The following is a 16,409-nucleotide window of genomic DNA, read 5'->3' as shown; positions in this document are numbered from 1 at the left end:
TTTAAGGTTGTTCTAGAGTCGAGGATCATGTTTCCAGGATCAATAATGGAATGGACATCATTTTTGGTTGAATTGTTGTAATAGTCCAGTCTCTTGTTTCCAACACTGATGGCTTCCAATGTCACATAATGGTAGGTGTGAGGGTCTTTTTCAACTAAAGGAGTTTCCAGAAACCTGAGATCACACCATCACTTCCAAAAGTGATCTTACTTGTAAGATTTGATGATGATGGAACCATGCAAAATGAGAATATTGACCATTAATTGAATAACCCAATTGGGAAATCAGAGAGAAAATAATACCACCTCCAAGACCAAGACCATTGGCCTGGTATTTGGGGGCCCATGGATTCTTCTAGCCCAATTTGAAGCCCAACATAGTCCCAAACCTAAACCCATATTCTCTCTGCCGCCCCCTCCCTCCCTCTCTCTCTCTCCCCCCATTTTCTGCGCTCCTATTGCGGCATAGGCCGCATGGCCTTAGCAAACTTCTCGGCGAACAAAGGCCTCGCTGGTTACACAATCTCGCTTTTGTGGTTTGGCGTGGATTGTTCTCGTCGTCTTATTGAAATCAATCGAAGCAATTAATGGCTCCTTCTCAGCTCCCACTCTAAAACCCTTTCAATACGTAAAACCCAGGTACCCTTTTAATGATTTTGAGAAGGCAAGCAATCTGTCAATGGAGCTTTTTTCGTCCTCCCATCGTCCGCCTATTAACTTGCGTAACATCCACAGCCCAAAACTTGGACCTGCAGTGTGAAAATAGTCCCCAACCACCACCATTGCAGCGCCAGAACCAGCCACAGGACTCCAATCAGAATTTGCTCAATCGGGTATTTTCTATTCTCAGAAACCCATCACTAGACACTTCGAAGTGCAAAACACTTATTCCTCATTTATGCCCTCACGAGTTTGAACGGGTGTTTCTAGCTGTTGGGCCAAATGTGAACCCCTACACTGCTCTTGCTTTCTTCAAGTATGCATCTGAATCTTGTAAGTTTCGGTTCACCGTTCTGTCTTATTGTATCTTGATTCGTTTGCTTGTGGTTTCGAATCTCAAGGATCCCCCAAGATTGCTTTTGATTCGTTTGATTGATGGAAAGATGCCGGTTTTGAATGTGAGAAACCCCAGGGATTGGCACCTTGAGATTGCCGCTGCAATGGCGGATTTGAATGAGTCAGGTGGTGGGGTTATTGATATGCTTATACATGTTTACAGCACCCAATTCAGGAATTTGGGGTTTGGTATTGCTATTGATGTGTTTAGGCTTCTTGCTAGTAGGGGAAAGTTTCCATCGTTGAAGACTTGCAATTTTTTGTTGACTTCTTTAGTGAAGGCTAACGAGTTAAACAAGAGTGTTGAGGTATGGGAGATAATTTACCATTGTGTTTCTCCCGATGTTTATTTGTTCAGCACTGCTATTAAAGCATTTTGCAAGTTGGGAAGAATTGAAGACGCCCTGGGGTTGTTTTCAAAAATGGAGCAGTTAGGTGTTTCTCCTAATGAAGTTACATACAATGTGATTATTGATGGACTATGTAAGAATGGGAGATTGGACGAGGCATTTGAGTATAAAATCAAGATGGTGAATAATGGTGTAGAATTGTCTCTCATAACATGTAGTATCCTTGTTAATGGTTTGGTGAAGTCAGAAAAATTCGGTGAAGCCTATCTCATGTTGAAGGAAATGTCTGACAGGGGTTTTGTACCCAACGAGATTGTATATAACACATTGATTGGTGGATTTTGTAAAAAGGGTAATATTGGTGATGCACTTAAGATAAGGGATGATATGGTATCCAAGGGTATAAGTCCTAATTCAGTTACTTATAATTCTCTTATACAGGGAGTTTGCAAGAGTGATCAAGTGGAATATGCTGAGAAGCTCTTGTTGGAAATGCTATTGAAAGGTTTACCAGTGAACCAGGGTGCTTATTCTTCGGTAATTAATTTGTTATGTGTGAAGTATAAATTTGATTCTGCACTACATTTCATGAAGGAGTTGTTGGCCAGAAATTTAAGGCCCAATGATAAGTTGCTAACCATGATTGTTGGCGGGCTTTGTCTGAATGGAAAGCATTCAGAGGCAACTGAGCTATGGTTTAAACTGTTTGAGAAAGGGTTTACAGCTAATATAGAAACTTCAAATGCTCTAATTCATGGGCTCTTGCAGGCTGGTAATATTCAAGAAGCTGCTAGGATGGTTAAGGTGATGCTTGAGAAGGGTATAATATTTGATAGAATCACGTACAACACACTCATCTGGGGATGTTGCAAAGATGGGAATGTGGAGGAAGCGTTTAAAATTAAGGAAGAGATGTCTAAGCGAGGGATTCAGCCAGACATTTATACTTACAATAGACTAATTAGTGGGCTGTGTAAGGTGGGTAAAATAAAAGAAGCATTTAAACTTTTGGGCGAATGCAAAAGAAATGGTCTTAATCCAAATGTTCATACTCTTGGACCGATATTAGATGGCTACTGTAATGCTGGTGAAGCTGAAGAGGGTGAGAGACTATTCAATGAGTGGGTTAAGAGTATGAAACTGGGGCCCAATTCTGTTGTTTATAATACACTTATCAAAGGATACTCTAAAAGTGGGAATATGACGGCAGCCTTCAGACTTCGTGATGACATGAGAATCAAAGGAATCCCTCGCACTGTTGAAACATATTCTTCTCTAATAAAGGGCATGTGCAGCATCGGGCTTGTTGAGGATGCAAATACCCTTTTTGATGAAATGAGGAAGGAGAATTTGTTGCCAAACGTGGTATCTTATACCATAGTTATTGAAGGTTACTGTAAGCTGGGCCAGATGGATAATGCTAGATGTTCCTGGGAGGAAATGTCTTCATGTAAAATAAGCCCTAACCAATTTACCTACACTGTCATGATTGATGGGTACTGTAAACTGGGTAACATGAAAGAAGCTAAAAAGCTTCTAAGTGAAATGGAAGAAAATGGAGTTGCCCCAGATATTGTTACTTATAATGCCTTAATAGATGGATTTAGGAAAAAAGGGAAAATAGAGGAGGCTTTAAAAGTGTATGATCATATCCGCAGTAGGGGTGTTGCTACTGATGAAAGTACAACTACCTTATTGACTCCTGGGTTGCATGAGCCATTGACACATACAACTCAAGATTGATCAGGAACTTCAAAAAGGTAGGGCATTTTTCTGCATATGACATATCCCATTCCTTCAAATCTGTCTAGTTATCGGGCATATATACAAATGCATGAACTTTTTAACCCATCAGTTTTATGCTTGCAAGGTCTAGGAGTGAAATGGATATTACCTTTCTTGTATGCAAATGCAATGCATTTTCTCCCTAACAGTTCATGTTTATGAGGTCTCCCTTTTCACATGCTTGATTTATGTGTATCTTGCTTTCTTTTTGCTCTTAGGCGAGGTAAATCCAGAGCAGGGACAGCATCCTCTTGCCTTCATTTCCAACTTATTGTTGGACTTAAGAGGTTTGTCTCTTAATTGCTTATGATTGGTTCTTTCGGGAAGTTTCGAATTAAATATATTTTTCTGCTTACTGTGGCTTTTGTTCTTATTTTGATTGATGTGGTTGAACTTTTTGTAGTTCCTGTCAGGCGTGTTGCTTGTAAACTATGGGATGGTGATTTTCAGAGGTTCCTCTCTAAATTGCTTATGATGCATTCTTGTGTATATTTTTAAATTATATTTCTCTGTCTGGTTTCTGTGGCTTTTTAAAAAAATTTAATTGACGTAGGTGCACTTTCTCTAGTTCCTGCCAAGGCATGTTGCTCGTAACCCATGGGGACGATACTGTCATATTTAATTTTTCTAATGCCTCACATAGGTGTAGCCGTGTAGGGTACTTTTCCTTCAAAAATTGTTACTTCTGTAGCTCAAAAGTGTGTTAATCATGTTGAGTATGTTTACAAAGATGGAAAATTGGAAATTCCCACAAAAAAAAGGCAATCACGTTTTTTGTTATAGATTACAAGTGAACTTTGTATTCCGGGTTACAGATACAGACCAATATGAGCGTACTGTTGACTTGAAATTTTCTTGGCAAAAACACTTGAGGCACTTTCGAGATTTTTTTTAATTACTGCTTGTATGTGGTACTAATTTACATGAAACTTGTCTCCAGTTTTCGCACACCAATGTTTGACAGAAGTGTTGCTGTTGCATGGTGGAACAGAAGAATGGGCAGGGGATCACAGTTGGGTATAAACTCATGGTCGAGGCTGGCAGATATCAGGTGATAAATACAGATGCACCCAGCCACCCACACGAACAGAGAAAGATGCATGTCTACATACTTGCATTAATGCATTCATGTGGTATTGTCAAAAACTTTTCTCCAACTTTTTCTACGATTTTTTTTTGATGCACTGAATGTGAGCCATATTATAGTATTTAAACCAAAAAAATTGTAATAAAATTTTGATGGATTACTATGGAGATAGCCTTGAAATTGTGAGATAATTCCTGATGAGTAATGTACCATGTTCTACAGTTCAGTGAAGCATTGGTTATGCAAAAGTGCTGAAGGTGGAAGAGGCTTTTAAAGGATAAAGAGGAACATCTTTGGATGAAATCACTCGTGCATTAATTCACGGGTGGAATTGGTTATCAACAGCGCAATCAAGATTGATCTGGAAACTTTGAAAAGGCAGGGATTGTGAGTGCACAAGTTTTTGGCTGACTTACGCGTGCAAATTATATACATTCATGTTTCCAAAGTCCATTTCTTATGAGACACCTAAATCTTACATGAATTTTCTGTGTTATCTTTCTTCTATTTTGAGAGAAGGTAATGATATAGCTGGACACAGTTCTCCTGCTACTCTACCAATGTGGAACCTGATATCGAATTCCAGAGGTTTGTCCTGGCTTGTAATTTTTGGATTAGGCTGATTAGGGTGTAGTTTCAGTTTATCTTACTATACTCTAGTTTTGTAGTAGTTAATATATGTGGGTTTTAATCTAATTTGATTGATGCAGGTGCACTGCTTTTTGGTTGCTGAGACAAGCTGTTCCTAGTTCGTTAGATGGTGCTATTTCACAGTAATTTTCACCTTATGTGTTGAGACTAAGGTATTTTTATACCAATGTTTTACATTGATTGAAATTTCTTCAATATGTAAACTATTCCACATGCATGCAAATCTTCCCTCCCCCCTGCACACGGGAAGTGAAGAGTAGCTGATCTCGATGGCATAGCTTCATTTCTTATTTATCTCTATGTTATATAATTTACACTTGTTCCCCCCTTCGTTCTTGTAATTCAAATGTCGTCCATCAATGATTTTGCTAGCTTCAGCTTTCAAAATTACCCCCCTTCATGCTACTATTTTTTATTTGTATTTTTTTGATAAGCTTAGTATCATGCCCCTTTTGAACTTCATTTTCCTCCTTTCTTTCCCTATTGTAGGCTTTATTAACTCCATTATTTTATGTATCATGCAGGTTGTAATTTTTGGACGGACCAATAGAGAAGCTTGTTAGAGAACGAGTGCCTTAACACGTGCCAATGTGTCATTGGCTAACCCAGAAAGTCTCGACTACCACGGCTAACTTGGTATTTCCTGAATGGAGCAATTTTTCTCTCATAATTTGTTTGTTGCAATTGTTTTAACTTGAGATTTTTTTTTATCAATACATTCAGTACTAACGATCAATTAGTTTTGTAGCGATTGCAGAGGTTTTAAAGGCGGTGATAATTGTCCCCGGGATTGAAAATGGAAAAGCTGCTTAATCACATAAAGGTAGAGTCTTGCTCTTGCATGAAAAGATAGAGGATTAAAATAGTGGAGGATAAGAGCATCCGATAGTAGGGACCTTGACGACAGGAGCATCGTGATAATCTCCATGTTTGGAATTGGAGGAGACATACAAGAACACACTGTGGCAACACATAATCTCAGGAATTGGCATTCCCTCTGGAACTATGTATGCTTCTACTTGTGGGTTCTCCTTCTCTATTATCTCCTTTGCCTTTCTTGCCTTTACCCCTTTAAGCTCTGGCCATATAACCTTCAACCCTACAAAATTAAGTAACATTGACATTAATGTAATTGTTGAATGATCATAGAAAACTATAAACTGATGTTAATTACCTGGATAGCGATGCTGGCAGTGTTTGCCATAGCAGGGATCGCAGCGAAATGGAGCCTCTGCAGCCATTACTAGCTCTGTATTTCTTTATGATTCAAAAAGTCCATAGGGATATTTATATGTGAAATGGGATTTTGAGATGGGAAATAGGGTTTTTGGAGCCAATTCAGCAACATATCAAGGCATGAATGTATATCAGTATATGTATAGCAATTACTTTGATTTGGTATTTCGTTGTTTATGATTTCACAATTATGGATAAAATATTAGGGATTTTGTTTTCCCAAATTTATATGTGAAAGAGGTTTAATTTACCTTTTTAATAACTTTTTTCCTAATAAAAAGGGATTATTTTCGCTTAATTTTTTGGCTCTTAAAATTTAGATTCTCCACCAACCCTTGTAACCCGTGTGAAGGAGAGTTAAAAGAGTGCGCTATGGGCCTTCTGGCTTACTTTCTGGGCTTATTGGGCCAGAGATGAACACCCCTTACTCTTAACCGGGATTTGGGTTGCACACATCCACTGGTTAGAGGCGCTGCACAGTGCACAACAATATCTTGGGCCCCATCTACCTTTCCATTATTGGTCCTTGCTTTTGAGGTGCAATTAGGGGGTGGCAAACTTCTGTAATATGACTGAATTTGTCCGATTTAGATTAAACTAAATTTGAACATCAGTTATATATCTGAAATTCATATCCAAACATAAAAATCTTGTCCGGATTAGAATCAGGTTAGGGTTCAAACATAAAAATATTATCCGACTTAAATCTAGACCCGAATTTTAGACATATAAGTAATGTATCTTCTTATGATTCAAATAATATAGAGATTGATTGATGTAATATAGTGATTGTACGGAACAAGCTAGCTTAGAACTTTGGATTATTTGATGTTATTGATTTTTGTAATTTTTATTTTCTTAACAACTTGAATGTTGTGTCATTATTAACTTATTTTGTATTTTATTTTATTTTGAGGTTTTACGAATTGTTTCAATTAATTGTAGTTTCATTTTAGGAAGAAAAAACATGTATTTTGGATCGTCTAACATTATATGACAAATATGTGAATGACATTTTAACTAATTTGACTAATAGAAAAACCCGTATTTTTCAATTAGTTGCATCCGAAATCCAATCCAAATTAGGGTCCGAATATGTAAAAATATTTCATAATTCCCTGATGTTGTCCGATCAAAACCCGACTCGGAATTGAATTTTTTTTCCACCTTTAGGTACAATTACAAAGTGAAGGGGAATTCTAACAATGCAATGCAGGACAGAGACTTAATAAATTACCATTAATGCTTCTAAGAAATGAGAGGATGCCTTAAACATAGGCTTTAAAGGATTTTGTTTGATGCTTCCACTTCTGCTGTGCCAAACGACACAGCGGAACCACTGGCGCAAAAGAAGCTCCCTCTTTGTTGCAGTTTTGGCGTGGGTCCCACACTTTTATATAAAGTATTATTATTTAATGATTTAAATATAATTATTATAATAGTAAATTTAATATTGAAATTAAATAATTAAAATTTAAAAATACAAATAAAATATTTAAGACTTTTAATTTTATAGGTGTTTAATTTTAATACATAATGATAAATTAAAAAAATACAATAAATGTAACAAAATTTATTTGATTAATTAAATATAAATTAAAAAATACAATAAATGTAAGAAAATTAATTTGATTAATTAAAAAAATACTTCAAATTAATTTTAAATATAAATTATATTTGATTAATTAAAATTAATTTTAATAAGAATTATATTTATTAGATTAATTTTAATATAAAAATAAAATACTAATATTATAATACTTTATTTCAACAGTTTTTCCGCTAGCATCAGTTTTTAGTTCACCAAACATCTTACAGCATATTTCACAGTTTTAAGCTCAACGTAGCATTGAAAATCAATTTTTCCGTTATACCAAACGGAGCCTTTGTCTCTTGTCCGTGCCGCTATAGTTGCTAATAATTATCAATATAATTAATATGCATTATAGACATGCATTAATCAATAAACAAATTTCTCATAAATATCATTATTCCTCCATTAAATCCACATTCTATAAATCAAACAACCAGTGCATCAGAAGCAGATAAATATGGCTTCCAAGTTTTTTTTTTAAAACACAACTGAGAAATACGTTTCTCATTGGAATTGAACATTGAGCACATATGTGTCTAACCTAGCCGATTGTCAACCAAACCACCTCTCGTTGGTATCACTTCCAGGTTCTTAGCTTCAACAATCCTAATAATCTTTCTTCTGTTGCCATTAAGTAAGTTTAATTATTCCATCCTTTTTTTTTTCTTTTGACGTGATTATTAAGCTAAATTTTACTTCTGTTAAATGTTTATTTAGAACTCATCTGCTGAAGAGAATTAAATGGTTAAATACATATGCGAACATGTAGTCCAGTGGGGTGATAGAGTTGATGGTGTGTGATGAAGACTTTTCGAGAAGTTGGGTTGGATTCTGGATATATTCGCAGCACCCACAAGCCTGAGTGCATTAAGATATTGCCCGCTTTGGACCAAAGTCCGCACGGATTTGTTCCTCCAGACCCAACATCCTCGCTTAGGTCTGGAAAACCGGTCTTAATGAGTCAGAGTGTGGGCTCTCCTTATTTATTGTCGCTCCTCTCTCATTCTTCTCGATGTGTATTAGAAGGAAGCTGGTTTGGTTTGATGATTCATGGAAGCAGGTAGCTATCCTAGCTACCACAGAATAAGCATCCAGCTAGAGATTGGCACAAAGTTCCTTTCAACACATACAAGTCCAAACTGTCTCTTTTCCAAGTTGAAAACTTCTTCCAAGTAATTTAATTTGATGAGATTGCTTAGTATACACGAAGTTTAACAAGTCATACTTGAAAAGGCATAGTTTAGTGGACGTGATATATATATATATATGTATATGTATATATAGATTTTGTGCAATATTGAGTTTCAATTATATTTGGCTTTCTCTATGATTGGCTTAATGGAGATAAGGTTGCCTAACTTGTGTTTGCCACTTTTCGATCGTTATGTTATTTGTGTAGATATGATTAGTTAACAAACACCATATAGGCAAGTGAACCATTGATTGAACGATAATCATATTGTATGTAAAGGATCACCCATTCATTAGATCATGGATTCAAATCCTGCCCTTCCCCAAATCCCTGTTTCAAAACAAAAAACACCATAGGAAAAAATAAATTATCATTAGCACAAAGAGGGTGGGGGTTAGTCTATCAGATAACCAATCGTGTGACCATCTCAGCCAAGTCAATCATGACCAAGAACCATCCTCCACCCCATCAATGATTGAGGAACCCAAAATGGCGATTAATCACACTGTTCAAGAAATAATACTAATTTTTTTTGTGGAACTCACTCAACTCTCCATCGGACAATTAATTGACAAACTCTCCGTAATCCCCATGGACCAATTGAGACTTGAGCCTAAATCCATTGTGGGAAGATAATGCAGAGTGACATTTGCATACGTTACGTTGAGTTGAGCAATGGTCATCTCGCAAATTGCGATAATGAAAACACGCATTAAACTTGAACTCACAACCTCCCGCCGCAATCCCCATGAACCAGTTGAGACTTGGGACAAAACCCATTGTAGAAATATAATGTAGAGTGATATTTACATACGTTACGCTGAGCTGAGCAATGATCATCTCACAAATTGCGATAATGGAAACATGCATTAGACTTGAACTCATAATCTCCTGCTTGCATCCAAAACTAAATACAATCAAGTTTACCATCTTAACCAACGATCCGTTGTTCTAAACTCTAAACCCGACTTAATAGTACTTTTTTTTAAAAAAAAAAAGCATTAATATTAATCTCCAGGAAGAATACTCATCCATTAGGTTGTGAATAATGTATGGAGGGTGGTGAAGTGCTTATCCATTGATGTTGTGGATATAAATTGATAAACCTCATTTTGGATGTTATTTGACAAATCAATCTTCATCATAATCAACATCAACATATATATGTCACACATATCATTTAATTTTATCTATTTATTTCAAATTGATGATAATGTTGATAAGGAAAGTGAGTAGAAGACGTACCCAATACTTAATGGATCGATCGCCATTGTCGTGCCCAATTTGCAAACTGTCACATATAAAGTCGTAGGTGCATATGGCTCCACATGCATGAATATGGGGGGTGCTATAAATGTTGGAAATGAGGTCCCCATGTGATGTGCTCAATCGAACAATAATTAACTTAACCAAACCCTAGCTATCATTAATTAAACTATATAGTATTAGCTTAATTTAGTCAAATAATTAAGCATACAATTAAAGAGGGGAATTTTCAAAAGTGTCATCCCCACTTTCTATTAAGGCATTATTGATTTTTGAAGAATTAAATTCCTTTCACATGGGTAGTGGAGTTCATTTTAATCTTCAAAGATTAGGGTAAGAACCCCAATCCAACCATATGCAGTGGAGGTAGTTCAAACGTACTCTTGACTTTTTAAGAACATATAATGTCACATCGGTAAGACATATAATCCGTAAGAATAATCCAATGTATTCACGGAAACCAGAACCCAAAACAAAATATCTAATTGATTGTTTAGGGTGTGGATTTCTCCTCTAGATTAGATGGTAAGTGGTTAGTGTTCTTAGTAAATCTAAGATGTTTGGGTCATCTTCCTTTCTTTTTCAAAAAAGGGAGTTTAAGCTCAACATTTCATTCCATAATAACAAATATTACACTTAACGTCACGTTAACATCTAAAGAATTTAGAAACCAAATGAATTACAAAAACGAATAACAAATGCCGAACTAACACCGAGAAACACCCAAGATATACCCGAATAATCATGTCGCGGGTACGTCATCTTCCCTTGATAAAAAGAGTGGACAATTTATCTCAATATGTAATATTTGTAAGCTTACTACATGATCATTAAAGTGAAGTTTTCTCCATGCAATGCTTACGCAAGTTTTTTTTCAACATCACTTCCTAACTCTTCCTAACTCAAACAACAAAACTCACCGACTACCAAGAACAATTTTACAACTGGGCGAGTTAGTGGGCCCTAAGCCCACCAAATTGATCGGGCCCACTAAGCCTTATTTGCCAATCATGGTACTCCACGTTCCATGCATATCGGAGCCCCGTAATTATGGCCGGGGTTGACATTCACATTCCTACCGCACACTAAACAAACTCCACCAACTTCATTCTCAGATCTTCTCCTCCCAGTTCACAGATTAATCAAAACTTCACATTATACGACAAATTATATATTGTATTTAATGCACTGAATACATACATACATACATATATATATATATATATATATATATATATATATTCTTCCCTTAGAGCTCTCTGTGTCTTTCTCTGCCCACTCATTTATGCAAGAACGCGTAAACCGATGAGGTATTAAGGTTTGGTTCATTTCATTACAGGCTTGGCTAGCCTTTTTTTTAAGCGACTGTATTTCGGATCCAAGTCAAGCCCATGACCCGAAACATGCCCCGTATAAGAGAATCAGTGTCGGCTCTGGTTTCTATATCAAACAAAAAAGGAAAGAAAAAAGAAAAGGCACTTCTATAAAAACCACTTTTTTTTCTCGCCTAAAAGAAAGGGAAAAAAAAACAAGAACCATTTTCTAGTTTCCACCGTCTCTTCTTTCTCTGTGTCTCCACATTCTTTCACTTGCAATACTTGATTCTCCTCTCATGTTCTTTGATCTCAATAGCCGATGCAGTGAAAAGGGTTTCATCCACGTTCTATCTAGAGCTGTTGCATTCTGAGATATTCTCGCATCTTCAACACTCAGGTAAATAGACTCTCTTTTTTTTTTTTTTCCTTTTTTTTTCCTTCTGACAACTCTCTGTTTCCTTTTACTGGTTTGGTTGTGTTATATGACAATGTTGGTCGAGATTTGAAACGAAAAAGCGGCTCTATAGAAGTAATTGTTACTGAATATTTTTCTGTTAAGTGCGGATTTTCCATTGAAGGATGTTTTTGGTGTAGTCTGGTTTCTTCGAAGATGGGTTCTTCTTTTCTTTATTACTGTATTATTAATTTTTCTTTTGCTAGTAGTGACTGCATTGCTATAATATTTTCAATATGAATAATTAGTGGTTGTAATAATGTCGAAATATTGATGATAGATCCTCGATTTCCTCTATTATTATATATAAAAATTCTCTAATGATTTGCCTTTTGAGCTTGATAAAGTCTGCACATTTGAAATTTAAATACCACTTTCTTTCTTTCTTTTTTCTCTTGGGAGTTGGGGCCATTATAATTTTTGTTGGGTATAATATGCAGAAAATGGTTGATGCAAGATTAGGCCAATGGTTAAAACTTGTAGCTTGGTCTCTTCTGTTGCTAAAATCAGAAGGCGGTTATGTTGGAATCACTTATGTTCAGAATGCGGTGGCAACAGGAGCCGGTGAGAGATTTACTACTCAAGGAAATTATTTGAATTATTGGGTGTTTATAGTTTTTGATCTACTATTGTTAATAACCTTATGTTTCTCTCTTTTTCTTTTTCTTTTTCTTTTGTGGTTTTTTTACATAATTTTGCAGTTTGTTTGGATGGTAGTCCACCAGCGTACCACTTAGATAAAGGGTTTGGTACTGGCATTAACAACTGGTTGGTTCACCTTGAGGTTTGTTCTGCTTTCTGTTACAAAGAAAAAAACAACAAAAAGTGGTCATCTAAATATTAAGTTAATGCTTTTTGGCTTCAATCACTTGGAAGCCAAAGGAATGATTTATGAATTGTGACTTTTTATAGTAGAGGGTGCAAAAAAAATTCTAAAAAGAGGTTCGAAAAACAGTCCGTCTGTCTATGGAAGTGATGTACATAACCTTTCAGTTTAAATTTATTCAAACCAGTAAATGCCAAGTCATTAGCTTATTTCACCACAAGTACAGAGACTTCATGGATTCGTGAATTTTGTAAATAACCCTTTATTCCTCTGAAATTTGAAAAAAAATTCCTTACTGTCTTGGATTTTAGGGAGGAGGATGGTGCAACAATGTCACAACTTGCCTTTCCCGAAAAAAGACGCATTTAGGTTCATCGAAACAAATGTCCCAGCAAATCCCTTTCTCTGGCATATTGAGTAACAGGGGAAGATATAACCCAGGCAAGCATTTACACCTCAGCGAGGCATGTCATACTTAATTTTCTCTTTTTCCTGTGATTTGTTAATAATTTTAGATGGTTTTTTTTTGAATATATAGACTTTTACAATTGGAACAGAATCAAGATTAGGTACTGTGATGGGTCATCATTCACTGGTGATGTTCAAGCAGTGAATAGAGTAAGTAACTTTGCTAGACTGAAATTGTAATCAGTTGTTGTAGCTTATTGATGTTAATAAGATAGAAATTTGATCAGGCTACGAATCTTTACTATAGAGGACAAAGAATTTGGATTGCTGTCATTGAAGATCTATTAAAAAGAGGAATGAAGAATGCTGAAAATGTAAGATCATACATTGAAGATATTCGCTTTTCCTAGTATCCACAGATTCTACGGCTTATTATCATTTTTTTTTTGCAGGCTTTGCTTTCTGGTTGTTCTGCTGGTGGCCTGGCGTCAATTATGCATTGCGACAGTTTTCGAGCCCTGCTACCTATGGGTACTACAGTTAAATGCCTTTCCGATGCTGGTTATTTTATCAATGCGTAAGCTCATTCATAAGCACCTTAACTGTATTTGAGACCATGTAAAATTTGTTGAGAGTGCATATCAGTAATCTTAAAAGTGTCATCTATCCGACAGGAAGGATCTTTCAGGAGCAACACATATAGAAGGCTATTTCAGAGATGTAGTTACAACTCATGTAACTCTCCCTCTCTTGATAATTTTACTATTAACGACTCATCAAATTATTATCGTAGAAAAAGAGTTCTCAGAGTGTAATTAGTCACAATTCTGAAAGTCTAAATATGTTGTGTAGGGATCAGCAAAGAATTTGCCTCTTTCTTGTAGTTCGAGAATGAGACCAGGCTTGGTATGTGGCTGTTTCTGATTATGTTTTCACTCTTTCCCAGTTCCTCTTTTATTGTTACTGATACTTCAACAAAAATTTTCAGTGCTTCTTCCCGCAATACGTGGCGCAACAGATTCGGACACCACTCTTTATACTAAATGCAGCCTATGATTCATGGCAGGTTGGCACATTTCTGTTGCTCATTGAACTTGATACCACTCTTTGGAGAAAATTCATGCTATTTTCAGGAGTTTTTCCATTTATAGATTCTAAATATAGCTTGGATTACAAGTCCCTCTGTTGTCAAGCCTGTTGGAAGACAATTTTGCACTCTTTTGGATGCTTTTGCTACATTAAATCGGGACTAAAGAACAAATCAAGCCATAACAGTGAAAATTTGCTGTAAACAAATTATGTAGTGATACATGACAGGAAATTGTTATTACCAACATTTTCTTTCGGTTAAAAGTTATCTCTGAGTACCCTTTTTTGTGTATTATCTAATGCTGCAATTCATTAACTTCATCCAGGTAAGGAACATCTTGGCGCCAGGCATGGCTGATCCTCATGGCTATTGGAGTAGCTGCAAGCTTAATATAAAGAACTGCTCACCTATGCAACTCAAAACAATGCAAGGTTGAGTAATATAAGCCTAGTCAATCACATTCTCGTTAAATACTCTCCTTGGCTGGTCAAAATTTGGGTGAAACTCTTGACAAGCGCATTGAATTAGGACCCAAAAGGCAAATACTAAGAGAATTGAAGCTAGGCCGAAATCCGTTCTAGCAGTGACAGGACCTATGTATTGTTCTGAAATTTTATGTTGAATTTTATCTTTTGGATTTCTTTTCAGGTTTTAGGTTGCATTTTTTGAGTGCATTATCTGGATCTGTGAAGTCTTCATCCAGAGGAATGTTTATAAACTCTTGCTACGCTCACTGCCAAACTGAAACACAGGAGACATGGTTAATGCCTGGATCTCCATTGATCAATAAGACTGTAAGAGACTGCTATATTTTCAATTTACTCTTTATGTGCTGTTTGTTTCTCAAAATGCCTTATTTGTTCACATTTTTTTTTTGTCTTAAAAAATTATCTGCAGACAATTGCAAAGGCAGTAGGAGACTGGTTTTACGACCGAGTGTCCTTCCAGAAGATAGATTGTCCATTTCCCTGCAATCCCACTTGCCAGAATCGTGTTTTTGATCCACAAGAATACCCAGAAGTATGAATTCTTTTGTCTATATATATACATAATTTTTCTTAATGATCATTGTAGGAAAACATGGGTTTGAATAGGAAAGGAAAAAAAAAAAAACACAAAGAATTATGATTTGATTAAGGCTTAAAATAAGCAAAAGACCACCACTGCACAGAACTTGTGTGCTGGGTGTGTTTCATTCTGCCATATTTTCTTGATGTAATAAACTGTTGTTCTCAATAAGATCAATTCTTTTCAAAGTGATCAAATCTTACTCACATGCTTTCATCTACTCCTCATATATAATATACGTACTAGCATATACAGATATGGCATTTTACTGAGAAACCATGAAGTTTTGTATACAAATGCTTCAGAATCCAATTATCCAACATGAAGAAGCATATATAGATATCTATAGTGTACTAACCAAAGCAGTATATCGATGAGAAACTGAAACTGATTGGCGTAAATTTATAATATTCAAGCTCAACAGGTATCACTGTATCACTAAAATGTGTGTAAGATCTCAATGATGATCTGTAATGAAAGGGTATTGATGTGAAATATTCGCAAGCGGACAAAATCGCACAAGTAATAAAGAGTGAATAGAGTATCGTCCCACAAGGATGTTTTGGCAATTTCAAATCAATGACAAAATAAGCAATTAGCACACTAAAATGGCAAACGAATTTTTGATTTGGTTTTTACCTAATGCTAAACTAATAAATTGAAGGAGTACTAAGTAAATGACACTTAAATGATTAACAAAGCAACAAACCAGAAATTTTGTTTCAAGCAAAGTAAACACTAAGGTTCCTAATTTCACAACTTCTTATCCAACTAAACTCCATTGATTCATTAATTCTCACTTCTCAATTTAGTTGTTGAAAATAGATTTCCCAAATTATTCAATGTTCTATTCCTAGATACACTGAAAGTATTTTCAATAGAATCCCTGTTATTCCTAACATTCGGCTTCATATCAAAAATCCCTTAAGCATGACGGAAATCAATTAATGATTGCATAAGTTTTGAACCTATATTCCTATGGTTCATACAACTTATGTCTTCTATGGACTCTTGCAACCCTAGGTTTATCC

The 16,409-nt window shown here is 35.8% G+C and overlaps 3 protein-coding genes across 11 annotated transcripts; 2 read left to right on the top strand and 1 right to left on the bottom strand.

Moving 5' to 3' along the window:
• The first annotated feature begins 420 nt into the window (after positions 1-420).
• LOC119996777 (pentatricopeptide repeat-containing protein At4g19440, chloroplastic-like) lies at positions 421-5,826 on the top strand. Of its 9 annotated transcripts, none has more exons than XM_038843570.1 (9): positions 421-3,165; positions 3,409-3,477; positions 3,594-3,642; positions 4,131-4,323; positions 4,500-4,664; positions 4,797-4,865; positions 4,988-5,050; positions 5,453-5,564; positions 5,686-5,826. In XM_038843570.1, exon 1 carries the CDS (start codon positions 650-652, stop codon positions 3,146-3,148), a length of 2,499 nt encoding a protein of 832 aa, XP_038699498.1. In that variant the 5' UTR covers positions 421-649; the 3' UTR covers positions 3,149-3,165; positions 3,409-3,477; positions 3,594-3,642; positions 4,131-4,323; positions 4,500-4,664; positions 4,797-4,865; positions 4,988-5,050; positions 5,453-5,564; positions 5,686-5,826. The 9 variants fall into 9 exon arrangements, with proteins under 9 accessions (XP_038699498.1, XP_038699494.1, XP_038699491.1 ...); XM_038843566.1 differs by having other exon boundaries at positions 4,988-5,080; XM_038843563.1 differs by having other exon boundaries at positions 3,604-3,642; positions 4,988-5,080; positions 5,677-5,818.
• LOC119996778 (inhibitor of trypsin and hageman factor-like) lies at positions 5,751-6,402 on the bottom strand. The gene has a single exon (XM_038843571.1). It carries the CDS (start codon positions 6,050-6,052, stop codon positions 5,786-5,788), a length of 267 nt encoding a protein of 88 aa, XP_038699499.1. The 5' UTR covers positions 6,053-6,402; the 3' UTR covers positions 5,751-5,785.
• A 5,163-nt stretch (positions 6,403-11,565) lies between these two features.
• Positions 11,566-15,575, top strand: LOC119995931 (pectin acetylesterase 8-like). Its single transcript, XM_038842408.1, has 13 exons — positions 11,566-11,929; positions 12,427-12,550; positions 12,688-12,770; positions 13,124-13,253; positions 13,351-13,430; positions 13,508-13,594; positions 13,673-13,797; positions 13,895-13,955; positions 14,073-14,126; positions 14,209-14,286; positions 14,636-14,741; positions 14,959-15,104; positions 15,208-15,575. The coding sequence occupies exons 2-13, from the start codon at positions 12,430-12,432 to the stop codon at positions 15,334-15,336; spliced, it is 1,200 nt and encodes a 399-aa protein (XP_038698336.1). The 5' UTR covers positions 11,566-11,929; positions 12,427-12,429; the 3' UTR covers positions 15,337-15,575.
• Positions 15,576-16,409: the final 834 nt, after the last annotated feature.

Source organism: Tripterygium wilfordii, chromosome 4 (genome assembly GCF_013401445.1).
Source record: "Tripterygium wilfordii isolate XIE 37 chromosome 4, ASM1340144v1, whole genome shotgun sequence".
Lineage (NCBI taxonomy): Eukaryota > Viridiplantae > Streptophyta > Magnoliopsida > Celastrales > Celastraceae > Tripterygium > Tripterygium wilfordii.
The sequence above is the reverse complement of the archived record's forward strand: the minus strand, read 5'-3'. Positions and strand labels throughout refer to the sequence as shown.

What these genes read in the sequence shown, in the direction of transcription:
- LOC119995931 (XM_038842408.1), top strand. Translation starts at nt 12,430, where the DNA reads ATGGTTGATGCAAGATTAGGCCAATGGTTAAAACTTGTAGCTTGGTCT. An exon ending in TGCGGTGGCAACAGGAGCCG is followed by an intron (nt 12,551 to 12,687) that starts GTGAGAGATTTA and finishes ATAATTTTGCAG; the next exon opens with TTTGTTTGGATGGTAGTCCA. An exon ending in CAGGGGAAGATATAACCCAG is followed by an intron (nt 13,254 to 13,350) that starts GCAAGCATTTAC and finishes TTGAATATATAG; the next exon opens with ACTTTTACAATTGGAACAGA.
- LOC119996777 (XM_038843570.1), top strand. Translation starts at nt 650, where the DNA reads ATGATTTTGAGAAGGCAAGCAATCTGTCAATGGAGCTTTTTTCGTCCT.
- LOC119996778 (XM_038843571.1), bottom strand. Translation starts at nt 6,052, where the DNA reads ATGTCAATGTTACTTAATTTTGTAGGGTTGAAGGTTATATGGCCAGAG.